This window comes from Python bivittatus, unplaced genomic scaffold (assembly GCF_059951505.1).
Source record: "Python bivittatus isolate LINGU-HERP-01145 unplaced genomic scaffold, Pbiv_v1 ctg000340_np1212, whole genome shotgun sequence".
In the NCBI taxonomy this organism is placed as follows: domain Eukaryota; kingdom Metazoa; phylum Chordata; class Lepidosauria; order Squamata; family Pythonidae; genus Python; species Python bivittatus.
In genome coordinates, this window is record NW_028277056.1 from 29,311,856 (window position 1) to 29,333,271 (window position 21,416).

The 21,416-nt window shown below is 37.6% G+C and overlaps 1 protein-coding gene across 2 annotated transcripts in view; it reads right to left on the minus strand.

The window, feature by feature from the left end:
* The window catches only part of GRAMD1C (GRAM domain containing 1C), a 58,366-nt gene extending 37,325 nt beyond the window's left edge, over positions 1-21,041 (minus strand). The window contains exons 1-5 of one of the 2 annotated variants that reach the window (XM_088140757.1): positions 20,967-21,041; positions 19,808-19,936; positions 3,852-3,936; positions 1,550-1,653; positions 1,035-1,130 (exon numbers count right to left, since the gene is read on the minus strand). In XM_088140757.1, the coding sequence (XP_087996883.1) occupies positions 1,035-1,130; positions 1,550-1,653; positions 3,852-3,936; positions 19,808-19,936; positions 20,967-20,969 (417 nt within the window). In that variant the 5' untranslated portion in view covers positions 20,970-21,041. Of the gene's footprint in view, positions 1-1,034; positions 1,131-1,549; positions 1,654-3,851; positions 3,937-7,895; positions 8,056-14,118; positions 14,195-19,807; positions 19,937-20,966 lie in introns of those variants that run through there. The other variant, XM_088140758.1, reaches the window with a different exon arrangement.
* Between the last annotated feature and the right edge of the window lie 375 nt (positions 21,042-21,416).

Genomic DNA, 21,416 nt, shown 5'->3' on the forward strand with positions numbered 1-21,416 from the left:
TCAACCCTATTTCAAAGAACAAGATGTCAAGCCAGGACCAACTGATTTTTAGAAGTCTCTAAGAAGGACTAAATTATACAGTAGGCAGCCATTTAAAATCCTATACATATTTAACTCAGAGATAAGTTTCATTACGTTCAATAAGGCTTACTATTATTTATTATTTGATCTGTTTTCTGCCTTTCTGGCCACAGGATATTTACTCCCAAGTGAATGGGTATACTCCAATTTTACATTCACACCTCCATAGAAGTATCAATAAACTTAATGGATTCATCAATTCTAAATGGATACATAAAAGATAACATAGCATATAGTCAAGTTTTAAGACGATTTACAAATACTCAACAATAGTATTTAAAAATTGGTAATTTTCCTCTCTAAGGTGCAAAATAATAAAGCATATTTTTTGGCTCTTACATGCACATGCCCACTCACATATTCTAAAAGCCTAGACACATTCCTGATTGACAGAGGAAGAGCCTCAATGCCAACCAGGGGCTCACACATTCCCAAATATTAGTTTAGGACAGCCTTCTCCAGCCTCCTAGATATATGGACTAGAACACTCTTCATAAGGCAGCATAACAATGGCCATGCCAAATTAGAGTAATGGGAACTGTAGAGCTATACCTTTGGAGGGCACTAAGATCGGAAAGAGAGCTAGTTTGGTGTAGCGGTTAAGGCACCAGGCTAGAACCCGGGATACTGTGAATTCTAGTCCTGCCTTAGACACAAAGCCAGCTGGGTGACCTTGGGTCATTTGTACTCTCTCAGCTCTAGGAAGGAGGCAAGGGCAAACCACTTCTGAAAACATTGCCAAGAAAACTTCAGGGACTAGTCCAGGCAAGCACCAGGAGTCAACACTGACTTGAAGGCAACAAACAAACAAACAAACAAAAACGGGGGGAGAAGCTGATGAGGCAGAAGGCAGGCAGGCAGGCAGGCAGGCAGGCAGGCAGGCAGGCAGGCAGGCAAATGGCTGCCTCATGAAATATCTTCACGAAATAGAGATACAAGTGAGAATACTGTACCTTCTCCCCTTCTGTAGCAATTTGGATAGCATTTGGAATAAGCCGAGCCGTCTTCTCTTTGGTCATGAAGGTTATGTCCTTCAAAGCGATAGAAATCTGAAGTTCAAAACACACATGAAATAAGCTATCTAAAACCTTACACTGAAACTACAGAAACATAACATGCTGAAACAAGTATAATTAAAACAATAATTTTCACATGATTTAATTTAATTCTGTATTACTACTCATATCAAAACCCATCCTTTAAAAAAATTGGAAGAGTAGAGCTAAAGACAACCTAAACTAGAGATTGTGCTTGTTTTCCTTCCTTATGAAAACTGTGCAATCTGAGATAAAATAGAAACCTTACCATAAAAATGCAGACTTAAATTCTTAATGTGGAAGGACTACCTGTACCAATACTCTGTATGTGTGCGTGTGTGTGTATGTGTGTACATGTGTATTTATGTGTACATACAGATATACACAATGTATTTTGGACACACGCACTTCTTAAAGCACACATGCCTTACCACAGTCTCCCATCTGAAGATGTTGCTGTAGAAACAGACCCAGTTTTCAGACAGATATAAGCGTCCTTGAAGGAGGATATCTTTTTGGAGGGCACAGGCATAATCTAAACAAGAAAAGCATGACATCTTTATAATATTTTAAAAGTGTAACCAAACACATAATTAAGCTCATCAGTAATTATTTTCATTAAGTATTTATTTGTTAGCTATTTTGTTAAACTAAACACATTTCCTATATTGCTTGTAACATTTTATTTTTTAACAGCTTCAATTACTTTTCATACACTAGACATTTTAACTATTTTAAAGAATGCAGAAAGTTAATGCTAATACGGAAACCTACCTGTTTGGCTCCTTGATGGAAAATGTTGAACTTACATTCTATCCCTGATCTTCATGCATATCTTAAAGCATATATTTAATGCTAGTCATTAGGCTAGGCTTAATTCTGTTAGTTCACTATATATGAAAAATGTCAGCTTAAAATCAAGGCTGCCTACAGACAAAAATAATTTTGAATGGGGATCCTATTATGGGAGCAAATTCATTGGACTTTATTATAGTGTGCAAACGTCTCTCTCATAACTAAGTTCAGGAGAAACTGGATTTCTTTCTAGCAAAAGGTGGGTGTGTACAGCTATAATTGACTCTAATGATGCCAAAAAGTTGACTTCACAAACTTTTCACTCCTTCCTAAATAAGTTTGTTTAAAGTATGTAATCCTCTCACCTTCTAGCAGCTATGAGTAATCCACCACCCCTAATTATTATCAGAAGCAATAAACTATACTTTAGAGTTAAGCTACTCCTCAAGAAAGTCCACTAAATCTGACAAGTATATTCATTTCAAGCAACTTTTTTCAGCTACATTAGAAAATACTATAAGTCTTCAGCCAAAAGAGAGCCTTTTTAATTACAACTTTCAACTTCTAAATTCTTACTGTGTTATTGTTTAAGTAAATACTGTAAAGAAGCAAAAATTAGTACACTGAAGCATGATACAAAGGATAAAGCCAAGAGATTAAGAATACAGGGAATAAGACAAGGACATGTAATGTACACTTGCTTGTATAATTTAAGTACAGTATGTATAAGAAATCCTTGTGTTGACGTTAGAGATATTCTGGGTGGGAACATGAATGTGTACATAGTTTTGGATGCAAAAAATACCATGTTGGCTGAAATTTGGAATGATTTGCAGTCAGAGATTATATAATGCAATTAGGAGCATTAATCTATCAAAGACCAAAGTAGTGGTGTTTGACAGAAAAATGGAGTGGACAACTGCAAATTATATCTAAATGGTGAAAAACTAAGCAAGTAGATGAATGTATGTTTCTGGGAATAATGTTTACTAAAGATGGGGAAGTGGATCAGTTTTAACATTTGCAAATGTCGGTAGAAACAGCATTAAGGGAAAACATTAGCCGAAGTTGATGCAATGGAAATGAGCTGCTGTGTAAAACAAAAAGAGATAAAATCAAGAATGAATTGGTGCTGAATGAAGATGGATTGAATACAAAAGTGAGTAAACCATGTGAAAACAAATTGTTGAAATAGTTTGGTAACACAGAGCAAAGGAAGATCCAGGTACAGGTGAAAGAGGGATACAACTGTTTCAAAAGGTATTTTTGAAGAAATATAGAAACATTTAGTTAGGAATCTCCAATTAGACCTTTTGATTTATTCTGATGCATGTATGCTAGTTAAACCTTCATTGCCTTTTGTCTATCTCTGTATAAACTGGGGAACAGAATACAGAGTATTATATTTGAATTATGTTGATGAATATAGCTTTACAGACTTTAAATAATATTTTTTCCTTGATAAGCTGTAATTCTGTAAAATCTGGAATCAAACAATAAAACCAGCAGTTTGTAGCAGACCAGCACCATCCTGTGGTCTGAGTGAAGCATTACACATTATTTTACATTTTGTGTGTACTTTAATTAAGTTGCAAGTTGTTGCCTCTCTCTGAGTCAATCAGATCTGAAAGTTTTTTCTTCTTTAACTTTGAATATCTGAAATGTGATATTTATCAAGAAGGCATTTACATAATAGACTTTTTCTAATTCTTTTATTAACAGCTGATTTTGTATCTCTCTTGTGAGATTGGCCCAAGCCTGGGGAGGAAATGGGCTGATACCCCTTGCCACATGCCTTGATACTACAGGGTCAGGAAGGAGCATTGTATAATTTCCTTTTTTTTTTTTTTAAACTACAGTTCATACTAATAATTATTTACCTAAAATTCTGTATTGGAAAGTTCAATGACATTTTACTGCCTTTGTCATTTTTCTTACCCACTACGAGCCTTTCCAAATCTGGCAGATGTGAGAATTGTTTCTTGAATTCTTCATTCCGATATTTGTAAGTAGAACTTGAGATCTGCAAAAATGAGAAATTCAAAAATATTTGTTTTGGGTGTTTTAGAAATATCAGAGACCCTTGCAGAAGACAATAATCAGAATGAATACAGTTAATATATTAATGAATTTTCTCATTAAGAACGAATCCAGCTTACCTTTGATTTACTGGAGACAGTGCTACATTCAGAGTACTGCCAGGAAGGGTTATAGAGATTATTTTGGAGCATGGATTTCTTAGTTGATAACTTACTGTTTTCCAATATCATCTATTTATAGGCTATTGAAACAATTTCTGAAAGAAGATCTAGAAAATAAGTTTCAAACATTGGTTCAGGCTGCTAATTGTTTTCTTAGTTGGCAAAGACAGCTAAGAGCATGCATTCAAACACACACACACACAGACGCAGGAAATAATCAATTTAGGTTTCCAATACTGCAGGAAAGATTATTTCACGATCAAATGCTATTTTATTCCTTTAGCAGACTGATTTAGCCATTTTCTTTGTGTAAAGGAAAGGTGTCTGCAGGCTCACATACTGCCCAGCCCAAGGCAATATAGGTAAAAATAAAAAATCTGGGGAGCTAGCATTCCATACTCTCAGATTTCTTGGCTCTTAATATTCCCTTTATACCACTGTGTCTTTTTTCAGTGAGCTGAATAAAAAGCCTTTTTTAAAAAAAAGGTGCATTTAAATAAGAAAGCAAAATAAAGTTATCTATTCTTATCTCAAGAAAAGATTGTGGAATGTGAGGTAGCTCAAATAAAGCTTTTGTTTTGTTAGAGACCAGAGATATACACTCTTGAGGGTAATCCACAAGTTGATTTTTCCATGCACAATAATTTTTGGTAAAGAAGCCATACAGAATGGAAGGACAATTAAATACTCTTAACATAGCTGCTCCAACAATTAAAAGGCAACCTTCTCATGCCTAACTATGAATGTTTCCATCCACTTCAAGTACAGATGAATGAAATTAAATAAAAAGATATATGATTGTATTCTCCCATCCTTATAAAATCATAGCCATACAGAAATGAGACCGGGTTGCCCCCCAACATCTGCCCTCCTGGTCATTTCTTCTGATCCTAATATAGGACACTCCCAAACTTCCACTGGCCGAAGAAGGGAAAAATACAAGCCTCTGTAATTCTGCTTGGAAAATAAATAACATCAGAAGAGAAATCAGTATCAAGCAAACTGTCCCTGCTCTACTTACTCCCAGGCTTAATATAATTTTCCTGGAAATAAAACGAAAACAACAGAATGAACACCGAAAGTAGGTTAGATTATGTATGTAATATTGCTGGCTGAAGATAACCGTGGGTAAGTCTCTCTGACATCACTACCACGGGAAGCTCTGCTGTAGCTCCCAAATACCCCAAATTGATATGTGCTGTAAGGGAACAGCACTGTTAACACCTGGATAGCAGCATCCAGAAGTATCCCATGGAGTCTGTAAAATGGCACCTCTCCCCCCCACCCCCAAATAATAAAAACACAGCCCCACAAAATTTCTTTTTGGCCATAGCAGAAGAAAACCTGTAACACATTCAAGACAGAAGCAGCAATATATAGCTGGGATAACCTGACTTTCTTTCCAGGTGTAAATCAAACTTCCTGTTTTTTAAAGATAAGCGTGCCACTCTTTGCAAAGACTATTAAACACATTTAAAGCAGGTCTAATGCTCTTCCAGAAAAACACCAGACATGGATATATAAGGAGCCTGCATAATCCCTGTATGGTGCTTTGCGAAGCCAGTAGGCATGTATCACATTTGTGTAGCTGCTCATCTCACATAGTGACTCTATCCTTCATACAGCCCCAGCCAAAATAGTCTTGAATGGCTGTGCCAAGTGATCTGAGGGAGGGGGCATGTCTGGAGCACCCAAAGGGGCCAAGTATGTCATTGCCAGCGTTGTAAATGAGACGTTTCAGGACATGCAGATAGTAAGGGTTGTGCTGGGAAAACTACCCTCTATTTTAAAACAGGAATGGCTAAAGATCAGTCCATGCTCCCTGTAGACAAGACATGTATTCTAAAAATGGTTAGCTAGATTTCTTTGTGCCATGGCTTGTGGAATACACGGATCAACTCAAGTCTAACTGAGCCTTGACTCAGTAATCTAGCTGCTGTGAAGAGTTGCAAGATAAGGCACTCCTGTACTCCTTGTACCGTGCACATATACAACCAAACGTCAACACAAATGGCATATACTTACCCATTAACCTTTATATCTTACTAGGTGACAAGAAAATACAGCCTTACTAACACTAGAATACAGTATTCTGTAGAGGGCCATTCTGTTGAGGGCTGCAGGGAATGCGGGCGGTGGGAGGATACTAAATGTGAAATATCACATTACTTCCTGACTTGGCCTCCATCTTAGTGATTCATGTTTAGTTTATATCATAGGTACAGTTAATTTCTTACCAATGTCGTTATTGCACATTATGGATGGGTCATGTGGTGCAGACTTACAAGTACTTGAAGGCTCATAAACTATATTTGCTATCAGTGTAGAAATTCTGGGATTGGTAGAAAAAAAACATATTCCCCAGCTACATGTCCCACACTTTATACTATTTCCATTTCAGATTTTCCAGTTTAGTGTTTCTATTAAGACTGTGCATGCTTAATGCTTGCTTAGCAACATCACAATCTAGAAGCATTTTTTTTTTTGCACTATTTACTCTGCATTAACATTTTAACGTATTTTACTCTTAATTCTAGATTTTAAATTGAATTGCTAATTTCCTTACCAGAATTTGGTGAATTTTTGTTGTTGTGCAAAGAATTTACTTGCTTACTTTAAATGTGTGTGCTGGTCTAAGGTCCAAAGACCAGTGGCTGGCTTTGAACCAATAAACAATTGTTTGGATCCTCTCCAGTTTGTTACTTGATGTGTTATTTTGCCACAACACTAGAAACAGTTGTGGAATATGATCTGTGTGTGTGTGTGTGTGTGTGTGTGTGTGTGTGCTTGATTTGCTGCATTTCTGATAATAAGGAGCCAAGAAAATTGCGCATGCTCAGCTAACAAAACTGCAAGACAATAAATATATGCAGCACCATAAGGAATGGGTTAGCTTAGACAAATGCACAGTTCTATGCAACAATGAATGTAATGTCCCTTGTACACACAAAAACTCCCTTAGGTAATTTTATCTCAAAAGAAAGAAAACAGCTCTACCCAACTTCTTCTTGTCTCTAAGCTTCCTCAGAGAACAGATCAGAAAGTTCTTCCACCTAGCTTTTACAGACAATTCTCGAAAACCCAATTGACAATATCCACTTTGAGTACAGCATCACATACTGTATGAGCAATGTGTTGACTGTCCTTGCAGCTCCTAAATGGAGAAATATTTTAGGCAAGCAGCCAAATGTTCCCAACTTTCTGGGAATGCTGCCCGAATACTATTGTTCCAAACCACAATTCCTGCCACAGTTTGCCTCAGGTTATCTCCTTCACCATAATCTCCTTCATCTCTAGCACAACCTGTCTATCTGGACATGAAATCAGGGTGCTCTGTACAGGGCATAGGGAATAGCTTTGAAGAACGGGAGGAAGAGATGCTACCAAGGCAATGAGCCCAGGCCAAGAAAGTAATGTGAATAAAGGTCTCAGACAAGCCCCTCCCCAGTTCATATGAAGATAAAGTAAGGGAAGGGGAAGCACATTCAGACTTGCAAGATTCTGTTACAACACCTGTTACAATAAAAGTAGTACTGACCTATATGGCATTGCTTTCTTAGTCTGGTTTTCTTGTTGGGCTGACCTGCTGCAATCATGTTTGCCACTACAACTTCCATAAACTCTCACTATTTATCAAGCTGGTGGGGGCTGGAACCCAGTGACAACTGGAGGACCATCTGTTTCTTGCATTTCATATATTGAACTGATTTGTAACTTTCCTCTTCTTCCCAATCACTAATGGAAAAGTGTTTCAAAAGTCCAACCTAGATGCTTTACTTACAGTCATTTTCCATGGCTCTTCGTTTCCCCAGAGCTGCTCTGGGGAGAGCAGTCTCCTAAGCAGAAGGTATTCTTCCTGTGGGCTACTGGCAGACAGAAGTCTGGACATTAGTGTGATTTGGTCTCCGTCTTTGGCCCAGCCTCCCTCTTACTTGTAGAGACTGGAGGAGAAAGATTTTGAAACAGTTCAATTAACTATGCACCACTTGGGCAAGCAAGAGTCTTTGCCTTCAATTTGACCAGGGAAAACAATGCTCAATGGAATCAGATACTTTTGTGTCATTAATTATTTTTCTAAGATGCAGATTAATGGATTAGTAATGCAGAAATGTTATTACTTCTTCACCCACTAGCAAGGAAGCAAAATAATTGACATTGCATTGTAAGATATGGGCTTCAGATGCTGAACAATATGAAGACAAGAAAGTGGGGGTCATACGTATGTAATAAAGGAGAAGGGGAACCTTCTTTTGTATGAATCTTTTTGCTTATTAAGATCCTCACCTGGGGTCTTGCTAAATGTCCCAAAGGCATCATAATAATTCCATTGGACCAAGAAGTGAATATTTTCAGTAGGTGCATCCAAATTTAGTAACCCTCTCATAGCAGAAGCCTACCATGCAAATGTATCAATAGTTCGGCTGCATTGTAAAATCCTCCCACTGTATAGTAAGCAATGTAAGCATTGGAATAGTTTTTGGAATAGTTTCTTTGAATGCTTTTTGATTGTTTATGCTTCCATTGCTCTTAATTTATATGGTCTGTTTTTATAGATTTTTTTTCATAGAATCATACAGTTGGAAAGGGCCAGGAAGGTCATCTAGTTCAACTCACTGTTCAGTGCAGGATCCACTACAGCATATCTAACAGAAGACCAGCCAGCCTCTGTTGAAGACATCTAGTGAAGAACTCACCACATCACATGGCAAGCAGGTTCCACTAGTTGACAGCGCGTAGAGTCAGGGTGTCTTACCTGAACCTCCTCTTTGTAGTTTTAACCCACTGGTTTTGATCTTGTCCTCTGAGGAAATAGAGGATAAGCACACTTCCTCTTCTGTATGTCAATCCTTCAGATACTTGAAGATTCATATCTCTCCTTAGCCATCTTTTCTATACTCAGATCTTTTAACTGTTCTTCACAGTGCTTGGTTTCAGACCCTTCATCTTGCTAGCCCTCCTCTGAACTTACTCCAATCTGATACTGTCCTTGTAGGCTGTGGTGCCTAGAACTGGATGCAATATTCCAAAGGGGGTCTGAACAAGGCAGAATTGACTGGAACAATTACTTCTTGTGATCTGGACTCTATGTTCCTGTTACTGCACCCCAAGATAGCATCTGCCTTTTTAGCAGCTGCATCGCACTGCTGGCTCATGTTTAACTTGTGGCCAACAAGGATTCTCATATTAAGAGAACTGGACTTAAAGACTCAAGCCAGCCTAGATCTTTTTGAACATTATATCTTCCATCTTCCTGCAGAGGAGAAAGGTAGCAGTGAAACCAAGCCCTCAATTTTGGAACTCATCTACTCTCTAGTTTTTCAGGGGAATCATTACCAAGTGTTCAGAAAATAACAGATGACAGCTATTTTATATGGAGGGGACTTGAATGAAAAGGCGGGGTCATTCACATTCTTATTTAAAAGTCTGTATGGAGCTACAGTTGCAAGAAAAAGTATGCGAACCTTTTGGAATTTCATGGTGTTCTGCATTAATTTGTCATAAAATGTGATCTGACCGTCATCTAAGTCAAGAGTATTGACAAATATAATGTGCCTAAAATAATAACACAAAAACAATTTTGATCCTTCATGTCTTTATTGAACACACTCATTCAACATTCAAAATGCTAGTGGAAAAAGTAAGTGAACCCTTGGAATCAATAACTGGTTGACTCCCCCTTGGCAGCAATAACCTCAACCAGGCGCTTCCTGTAGCTGTGGATCAGAGCTGCACATCGTTAAGGAGGGATTTTAGCCCATTCTTCCTGGTAGAACTGCTTTAGCTCTGTCATATTCTTTGGACGTCTCATGTGTATGGCTCTCTTCAAGTCATTCCATAGCATCTCTATTGGGTTGAGGTCTAGGCTCTGACTTGGCCACTCCAAAAGGTGGATTTTGTTTTTCTGAAGCCATTATGTTGTGGACTTGCTCCGGTGTTTTGGGTCATTGTCCTGTTGCATCACCCAACTTCTACAGAGTTTCACCTGACGTACAGACATTCTCACATTATCCTGAAGAATTTTTTTATACACTTGGGAATTCATCTTCCCCTCAATGACTGCAAGCTGGCCAGGCCCTGATGCAGCAAAGCAGGCCCAAATCATGATGTTTCCTCCACCATACTTTACGGTTGGGATGATGTTTTCATGATGATATGCAGTGCCCTTTTTATGCCAGATGTAGTGCTGCATGTTTTTTCCAAATAGTTCAGTCTTTGTTTCATCAGTCCACAAAACATTTTGCCAATACTGCTGTGGAGTGTCACTGTGCTCTTTTGCAAACTTCAGGTGTGCAGCAATGTTCTTTGTAGTAAGCAGCGGCTTCCTTCGTGGTGTGCTGCCATAGACACCCTGCTTGTTCAATGTTTTACGTACTGTAGACTCATGGACACGGATGTTAGCCAGGTCCAATGATGCCTTCAAATCTTTGGCTGTCACTCAGGGTTGTTTCTTTACCTTATTGATGAGTCTTCGTTGTGCTCTTGGGGTCATTTGGACTGGGTGCCCACTTCTTGGTAGAGTAGTCACAGTCCCAAAGTGTCTCCATTTGTAGATCATTTGCCTAATGGTAGACTGGTGAATTTCTAAGGTCTCTGAAATCACTTTGTAACCCTTTCCAGCTTTATGTAAATCAACAATTCTTGATCGTAGATCCTCTGAAAGCTCTTTTTGGTGAGGTATGGCTCACATAAGCATATTCTTCTTGTGCGGAGCAAACTCAAAAAGTTTGAGTGGTTTTTATCAGTCAATGTAGCTCTAGTCCACACCTCCAAGGCTTAACAAGACTCCAGGTATGCTAACACCTGACTCCAATTAGCTTTTTTGAGATCAACTCAAGGGTTCACATACTTTTTCCACTAGCACTATGAAGTTTTTATGGTTGTTCTCAATAAAGACATGAAGGATCAGAATTGTTTTTGTATTATTATTTTAGGCATATTATATTTGTTAATACTCTTGACTTAGATGGTGGTCAGATCACATTTTATGACAAATTAATGCAAAACACCATGAGATTCTACAAGGTTCACATACTTTTTCTTGCAACTGTATCTTGGAGGTATAAGATGTGGCAGGAAGACAATTTCAAGTAAATGAAAAATTCTAAAAACAAAGAGAAAATGCCTAAATGTATTCAACAAGAATCTTCTTTGGTAGCCAAGGACTTCTGTTTCTGGAGTCTCAAAATCTATCCTAAATGCAATTTACTCATAGCAGTTGGGTTCCCATATGCTAACTGAACATGGCAAGAGTACCAGTCAAGTATTTTGCATAATGGCCAGTTGCTTAAGGAAATTACAGAAACAAATTCTTCCAGATATGCAGACAATCTTTGTCCAGCTTCCCAAAACTGCTATATTTCTTTGCATGAGACAGAGATTATTCATCTCAAGCTCCAGGACCACGTGTGACTCTCAGATGCCTTTAATGCAAAGCCAGAAGCCCTCCAAAAACTTCTACTAAATTGTGTATGTTAAAATGACAGAAAGTGCTTGAATATATTGTATTAAGAACAGTGAAATTTAAGTTTAAATGCAAGTTAAATGAAGTTTTGTTTTGTCCTGAATTTGTGCTTTTTTTTTTTTTAATATGATCTCTGGCATACCATTCAATGGCCATGTATAATCCTCAGATCAAATAATAATGTGCATCTCTGGATAGGACATATATAATACAATTGAACTGAATACTGCTAGTCCAGGCTTCATTCAAAATGTTAGTGCTGGTCTTAAAGGCCTAGATAGCTTGCACTACAGTTTATCAAGGAATACTTCCTTCCATATGCATCTGTCTAAGCATATTAGTTCAGTTATTCAGCAGATTAAAAATATAATAAACAAATTTGCACCTTACCCAGCTATAAAGTTATTAAAGTTTTATCTACATTGGTATATACTTGTATGCAATCACTTTTCACCTTTTTAGGAAGATGATAAAAGGCATCTGAAAATAGCACTTTAAACATGATTCACCAAGTCTTAACAAGCTAATATTATACACAGTAGCACAGCTGTTATGACCACATAATCACACTTCCTCCATGATATAATTATGTGAAAAAAATCTCATTTGCTTTCCTTACTTTATTTGCACAATAAATCTCATAAAGCCTGTATTTTGTAAGGAATTTATAGGATTTTAAAAATATGGTTTTCTAAATATATAAATTGTTTTAAAATGTCGTTTCTGTAAATGGGACATGAGCAATAGTCCGGTGTCTAACTTAGCCATCTCAGCTGGTACAGACTGAATATGCTTGGATTTTGATTGTGCTTACAGCATACTGGCCCAAAGGGGTAAAACTGACCAGTTTTATATCATTATCATTGGCAGAGAATGCTGTATATGGGGTGGATCAAAATAAAGCCCCTAACCTAATTTACTCTTTCACTGTCTCACTTAAAAAGCTATGTGAAAGTTTTGATTGACTAAAGCCATGATGGGAGGCAGAAATCAATATTTATGGGCCCACCTGGTGCTAATTTCTTTTACCCTTTTTCTGCAATTCGTTTGTAAAATTGCTTACCCAAAGGGAATTGTGTAATGGGAGTGTATGTGTGAGAGAAAGTGCATGCACTGGTCCTGGATTGCTCCTTTTTCCTTTTTTTGAAGATAGAGACAACATTGCCCTCTCCAAGTCATCTGGTACTTTGCCAGTCCTCAGCATTTCTCAAAAAATAATAATAATAAAAAAAAGGTTGTGCCAGAAAATCAGCAAGTTCTTAGGAATGCAGTTCCTGGAGACTGGAACTCATATGAGGTAGACAGATATTCCCTGATAATATTTCTATGAAGTCGAGCTTGAAATCCAAGCTTTAAAATGCTCCTCTTCACAATCCCCTTACTCAGCAAAGTAAAGGCCCTTTCAAATCAAGCTGGACTCCTGCTAATGAACACAACCAGGCTGTGTTCTTAGCAACAGTACAGGGGTGGTTTGCAACTGCCTTCTGGGACATTTTCATGGCTTCTCAGTCTGGTCTAGATCCCTGGGGTTTCCTGGAGGACTCTCCTTAGCCAAACACGACCCTGCTTAGCTTCCCATCACAAACAAGGATGGTGGCATCTGGCACTGCTCTACATCATTAGCTCTTTTTTAAAATGCTCACCTTTAAAATCCTATCATTAAATTAAGAAGAATAGCTGTCTACCCAGTAACAGAATTAAAAACAAGGAGCGTTTAAAGCTCAGAGGATTTATAGCAGGTGAAACTAAAATCTTACCTTTCCCAATCTTTAAACATCCAGAAAAGCTAAATGTATACCAAGAGACATTTTAAACTGACTTCAAACATGTGTGTATCCTGTACAAATACAGTAGGCATGGAAAGTCCATACAGAAGTCCTCAGTGGGTCTTTCTGCTTTCCCATCATCCACTGAGAATATTCGGGGGGAAATGTCATGTCATATAGATAACTATTATTCTACAGTTTATTACTCCTAATATTGAATCAAATACCATGCATCCAGATAAACATTTATAATTTATACATTATAGATAGAGTATAGAATTTCTCAGGGCTCTTGCCGGTTATCATGCTTCATTAAACCACATCATAATTTTAGATCTTTATCAGACTCAAATTATCTAACATATCCACATACAAATAATATTGCCAAAAATGATGTATTTTCCATCTCCATAAAAAGTCCTGACATAAGTAGCAATATTAAAAGCTTCCTCCAAAATATAAGAAACAATAAAAGCAACACACAACCAGCAGAGAGAACAAACAATCAACACTGGATATTCATTACCACAGATAGAACACCCTCGTGAATACCTAGGTAAAAAAACAAATCTTAGCCAGGGTCGACATCAGAACTTTGGTAAATTGGTACCAGGTGCGCTTCTTGGGTGAAGTGAATTTCTGAGTTGGGATGCCCCTGCTGAGAAGGCTCTGTCCCATCCAATGTATTTCTAATGGCCTGACAATGAAGTGAATTCCCCTCCCTCATTTAAGAACAATGGCTGATACACAGAGTCATAAGATTTCACAGAACCTACCTTGAAAAGAGGAATGTGTCTTCTAAAAGCAAATCAGCAACAAATCCATGGAAGTGACCTTTCACAGCAAATATTCCACTACATAAACATGAGATATGTGCAGTGGTAGGCACGTCAGTGTTCTAGAGGCATGATCAGAAAATGCAAGAGTTCCGAATATATTGTTCTTTTTGAGGTTTTTTAACTGGATTGACCAGGATTGCTTTTAGGAGCAGCCATGCTTGCCATAAAACAACACATTGTTTGTAGCATTAGGAGCTGACTGCTTTTTATGTATGAGAATATGCTGTCAGAGATTAATAATGAACACTTATACATTCATTTTGAACCAATTGTAAGAACGTGCAGTAGTCAGCAGCTAATCACCTTGCAGATGTTATAGAAACACATAATTAGCATAGCATAAGATGAAAGAAATTGATAGTATGCTACAATTAGACTGAGTTTCAAAGGTTAATATTTTAAATGAGGAATGTTAGCACCTGATCTAACTCACGCTAGCCTGTTTCCTTCAGCTTGTTATCTTATGACCAGTCTAGTCATCAGCCACACTGTCAGAACACAGAAAAGAAAAGAAAAGAAAAGAAAAGAAAAGAAAAGAAAAGAAAAGAAAAGAAAAGAAAAGAAAAGAAAAGAAAAGAAAAATCATTCCTGATTATCCCTTGTCATCTCCTTTGGTCAGACTTTTTCCAACAAAGAAACCTCAATTATGTACACAGCCTGTCACAGAAGCTAAAAAGGGAGGGAGGGAGAAAAAAAGAGAAACATAGGAAGCATGGTTTGGTGGCTTGTATGAAGACCATAACCATGCTTCATGGTAATGGAGATAACATGGACAACAATTAAATATTTCTAGAAGTGTATGTTGTTTGCAGTGGAAACCATAAAAATATAATTGGCCTTCATCAAATAAATTATGAAACATCTTTTATTATTTAGATAATCAAAGTAATGATATATCATACCATAAACTTAGCCTCATCAACAAGGCACTTAAAAAAGCCTTCAGTCATAAAAGCACATACTTCATCAAGAAACTGTTTTCTAATTTTAGGCAAGATAAACCCTCCAAGTAGCCTCAGAAATGTATATAAAATTCTATTATGAAAATCCATATCTATCAGTTAGTAGATTTACAAGCATAGCCCTCCTAATCTCTAATTTAAACAAATAGTCATGGCAAATCAATGACAAGCCAAACTGTCTTCTGACTTGGGCTAAACCACAATAAGACAAGTCTCTAGGGAAGCAATTACAGTTTTATGGAAACCTTTAAGCACAGTCTGGCCTACCATGAGGACTTAATTAACAACTCTTGTTCTTCCTTTCACACTGTTATATTAGGTAGCTGAAAACAACATTCCCTACAGAATGTCTTCCTAGTATTTCATTCAAGAATCACTATTAGTAAACATGCAAAATTAAACAAATTTCTTATTATTCATTCTAAAGTTCACGTTGACTTCAAAAGATATAGCCAGTTTTTTCTGAGTCAGTAAATAAATTTTAAATTTTGAAAGTATGTCAGGGGCATTCTCACAAAATGGCTACCACAGTGGGCATGACTGGTCACAAAACATTCATTTATTTTAAAAAAATGTCTTCCCTGCTATATATGTATCCCACCACTCTTGTGTACCTTTGATTTTTCTAGGCAAAGCATGTCTTGCAAACATTTTTATTTTTAAAATAAGCTGATGGGTCCTATCATAGTGGGTCTCATAGCATTTTAGGGAAATAAATATTTGAGACTAACACATTGCAGTGTGGCGGCTTCCAATGTATTATTAAAAGAATCTTCAAAAAAATTACGTTGGTGGGCGGAGAGCTTGGTGAACACCAGGAAGGTATCTCCAAACAATCCTAGACGCCTGGGCAAGTACCCTGCTATCCCCTATAGCAGTGTTGTCCAAACTTGGCCACTTTAAGATGAGTGGACTTCAACTCATGCTGGCTGGGGAATTCTGGGAGTTGAAGTCCACTCATCTTAAAGTGGACAAGTTTGGACAACACTGCCCTATAGGAACTTGTCTTTTATTTTAAAAATACTGGTGGTCTCATGTGTACATGAAGGCTCAACATAGCTTAATTAAAATGCCCACCTGCCAGGAAAAAAGACAAAGATGAGAAGCTTCCATAGACGGGTGTTTTGTGACTACTACTCACTCTCCTTGGCATCCAGCATCATGATCTCAGAAGCCCAACTGTGCTACTAGACCTGAAAGTTTGCTTACCTGTACCTTCGATTCACAGAGTAAATTAGTTTTCACTGTTAGTCATCTCATTCCAGCCCAAGAGCAGCTGTGTGATGCTGAGAAACAAGCATGGGACTAAATCCCAAACCGCAGCTGATTCACTCCATCAATTCAGATAACTCACTTAACTACCGACTCAGATTTCCCATGCCCAGAGTATGATTAATAATTCAAAACTCTAATCAACGGATAGCTCAGATAATGCTTCTGTGCCTGGAGCAGTTCAACTGTTGTACAGCTAGAGCAACCAGATGCTGAGTATTTCATGGTTTATAAAAAGAAATATTTTTAAACTTGAGAGATTCTTGCCATCTTGCAAACGTAAATCATTCGGAAGTTACATTTCAAACTAAACCTGACAGAGTTAATATTTGCACAATTACCAATCATGAATATTTTTTCAAATGTAAATATCAGGGCTAGGAATGTTGAGTTAGGAGAAGGGATTTAACATGTTGCCCCTTAATCATGCATAAGATTATAGCCTATTCTGTACTTATAATAATCTATAAAAGGTCTTCAATTCTACCAAGTTTGATTAGGAGCTTTCAATAAAAGAATTTTGTCAACAGGTTTGTAAATGCTTAAGTTTATGAAACCTATTGAGTCACTTTTACCCAGTGCTTCTTAACATATTAAATAACTCCAAAGGATAGTTGCGGTCATATCACAGACACTATTCATTATGGCAAGACAGTTTAGTGGTATTGCCCCCATTTCCCCCTAGGCATAAAGTTTCTTTTTAGGGCTTGGATCTTTTAAAGCAAGTTTAGATTTTCCATTTTATTTCTCCCTGCTTAGTTGCTTTCGGTCTACAGACCCATCTATGCTACAACTGCATGCAGGAATATTCTTTGCCTTTCAAACATGCTTAGGCCACATTTCACGGCTAGCCACTTGTAATGGGGAGTATCTGGATGCACTGACTAGTGTTACTTAAAGATATAACTTTAGTTTGATGTCCTTATAAACATACACATCTAATCAATAAATGTGTTTCATTAGGATCATGATTAATCATAGTAGTACATCATGTAAGTTTATAGAACCCTCTCAAAGGTGAACCTCATCATAGACTTGAGATCTGGGAAGGTGCAGCTAACTAATCAGCTTCAGGGCTTTGTCTGCTGTCATCTCCAAAGGGGACCCAAGAAGCAGAAGGGACGTAACGTTTATTCTTTGCTTTGTATTATATTCCATAACTGAGAGCAGTTAATTTGCTTTGACTCTTTCAATACATTACTTTCACCTTCACTCTACTTGGGTATATACTGCCTCCAAATTCCAGAACTTGCTGTCTATGTTGGCAAAACACTCGCAATCACTATTAGGCAAGAATCATCATAGTTCCTGCAAACAAAAGTTATACTTGACCAATATAACTTTTGTTTGCAGGAGCTGTGATGATTCTTGCCTAGTAGTGATTGTTGTTCTGTGCAGATAATGGGACACATTTCTAAAGAGGCAAAGGCTTGACTCATGCTTTACTGTATTCCTAGTGACTATAGTTTCCCCAGCAACTTATGGAAGTAGCTGCCACTGCCTTCTTCCAGGATGTCGTTTTGATTTCCAGTCTAACTTTCAGGCTTGGGATGTCCTGATGGTGTCCCATCTAAATATTACAGGTAGTCCTTGTTTAGCAACCACAACTGGGATTGGCAACTTGGACATTAAGTGAAGTGGTTGCTAAGTGAAACTGCGACTGTGTTTATGATCTTCAGCTTTGCTTTACAGACCTGCAAAGGTCATAAATGTGAGGATTGGTCATAAAGTTACTTTTTCATCACTGTCGTAACAGCGAATGCTTGTTAAATGAGGCAGTTGTTAAATGAGGAATACCTGTAAACCTATCTGACCCTGCATAGATGTATGTGTAAAAAAAAAAGGCTCATTTTGCCACCTATAATACTTTCCAGCAATTTGTCTGAAACAGGTAGCATACTATGAATTTTGTAATTTCCTGGCTCCTCTCAAACACATAGGTGTATTCTATCTATATCTTGTTAATTCTGAACCTGCCAATCTTGGAATTTCGTATCTTGACAAATATATTTCTCTTAACTTCTCAAATGGCCTGTCCTTCCCACCCCAAAAATGTTCAGGTTTGGATATCTATCCAATAATTTTACAATGGAGATGAACACAAAGAATATGCCCACTTTTTTTTTGGAAATATCTACCTATTTCTTTAGTTAGAAATCTTTAGAAATTCCTTAAATCTTATGTTTTCTCTGTTTCAATACCTTCTTCTTGTTTGCTGCTTCAGAAATATTTAAAGGTCTATTTATCCTTTTGGCTGCAGAATTGCATTTTAAAGCTTTAGTATCTGAGGAACTACAGATAAAGTAGCTAATGCCATGATGTTGTGAGAGTGGGCAGGATCAAAATTAGCTGCCTTTTGAGGGTTGGGGTTTTTAATAAATGAAAGAGATCCTAAGGCCAATATGCTGTTAACTGCTTTGTTCTTCAGCTTAACATTTCTAGCAATATAATCCTTGTCTCCATATAGCTTTGACAGCATTTAGTCCCTTTTCTGTTCTCATCTGCCCATAACTTCCACTTAAATGGAAATTAATAACTTAGCAATTATTTATTTATTCATTCGTATAGCTGCCCTTCTCAGACAAGTGACTCTGGATGGCGAACAATTTTTTAGGTCCCTTAGCACCTGCTATTAAGTACTAAGTAACCTTTTAGGGTTTTTAAATATTCGGTGAAATTTTGTTTTGGTTTAAATAATCTTCAAACATCTTGGAGGGATCTGACCCTCTTAATTCTTCTTTTCAGTTTACTTGTATCTCACTGCCAGGGACATTTTGTTCTGAACTCTCTGTATCAGTTGTCTATAACTGTATACCCAGGGCTCACCTGACCATGATAACTTATATAGATATGGATCTCAATATTAAATAGTTGATTCTTCAATAATGTCATTCTCCTTAGTATGATTATTTCAAAATTAAATCTTAAGTTCAGTGGTGGGTGAATCATAGTGTGTTTAAGATTATAACCTCAGAATTAATGGGTACATTTATTTCAGGTATAAACTACAATTATCCATAAATTCAAGTGATCCAGAATGTAAGAATACCTACTCAGAAGTTAATTCCAATTCTTAGTAAGTATGCTAAAATGTGCAGCCTGAACATGTGAGCAAAAGCCACATTCAAGTGCAATATAAAAAACAAAGGTGAGTTAGTAGGAGAACAATACCTGAAACCTCTCATCTCTCCAGAAAATCCAACTTTAACAATGACTCAGTATGAAATATAACAGTGAGGTCATTCCTCAGTCACTCAACAAAGAGACACACTAAGTAATTATACATTTTCTCCAAGGCATAGGAAAAGATTGACTTAATTAAACAGCTATAGAACACATACACCCTTGAGTAAAAAAACTTCTACAAAATGGGGGTGGAAATGTGAATTTACCCAGAAGCTCCAGTCAGCACTCCAGTTATATGGAGATGTGGGCTGCATTTTCTCAGTGCACACACTAAGATTCTCTTCTGAATCCACCAGTAGTTGGCTGATGAGGCCATGGTCTACTTCATGAAGGGCCTGTGAACGAGGAATATAATATGCTGTTTTAGCAAGGCAAAGGTTAAAATCCAAAAGCCCTGAATAAAATGAGAGGAACAAAGAATAAGTATCCCATTCTCCCTAGGTTAGCGCATTTAAGAGGTTTTTCTCCTCCTGTTCAGTGCATAAGGAATGCATCTTTGTTTCTATTATTTTTGTGTATAAACAATAATCTGCTATGTTACATATTTTAATTGTTTTCCCCAATTGTTTATTTTCAATTTCAATTTATTTTTTTGGTACATGTTGAAAGGTTTTAGTAGCTGAGGGTATTATAAGTTTAATAAATAAAATAAATACCTGGGGAAATATGTTTTCCCATCAGCTTTTCTTTCCAGACAGCATTTTGATGGTTATTTTGGACAATCCAAAGCTTGTCCAAAGCTTAAAAGGGGCGTGGGTGTATCTACACACAATATTTTTACATCCCAAAGAAATGAGGCATTTTATGTTTACTAGTTAAGCTTACAAAATCTTTAGGACCAAAATATTCTAAACCACTTACCCCTCTACATTAAGATTATCTGACAACTGCAATCTGGCAAACTTCTGCATCTTTGACAAGGTGGGGCAGGCAGGAATTCAAGGCCCCAAACTCTTCCCATTCCCCACCTGGATGACAGGAAACCTGACCCTTCTAAAGGTATTATCGTTGCCTCTAGTTTGTTATGTTAAAGGTACAGAAGAGGGTGAACGGGAATCAAGGCAACGGCCAGCGGAACAAGAAAAGAAAAGGTTCGGCGATCCTAGCCAAGGGTGGAAAAAGCGATCGAGAAATAACTTTCCGCCTTTTTCTTTTAGGTCTCAAAAGTCTCTCCGCCACTTTTTCAGCAGCCATCACCGGGAAACCGAAACGCAGCAGCTGACAGGCGGCGACCGAGAAGACAAACGCACACTTTCAATCTCACATCCCCAAAGGTCATCAGTTGTTTTTATTTTACGTTAAATTTTAAATCCAGCTGCCCATAAAAGGGGGGGGGGAGAGAAAGGGACGTTTAGCGTCTCTTACCATGGAGAGAAGAAGGACTCAACCTGCGAGCGGACTCCCCTCAGCTTAAAGGGCCAGCAGCACCAAAGGAAGAGCGACCACGCGTGAGCTTCTCTCGGCGAGCCCTTCCGAAGACCAGCAGTTAGGCTCAGTTGCAAAGGAGGATTCATGGGCTCTGCTGGGGCGGCGTGACTTGTCCCTGATGAAAATAATCCCCGTGAAAATAATCTGGAAAGAATCGCCTCTCACCCAGCCAGGGGAGAAGGTACAGTACTGGGGGATATTTTCAGGGAGGCTGAACAGATAACAGAATTTAATCAGGAAGTCCTCCCTCTTTGATTTTAAAAAAGCAACGACACATAAGTGAACGTCTTTTTATCAGTGCATTTTTTTTTTTAAACTTTGTTTTTTCTGTCTTTTTGTACTAATTTGGGTCATCTTCCATCGTTTCCAACTGGTGAAACATAAAGC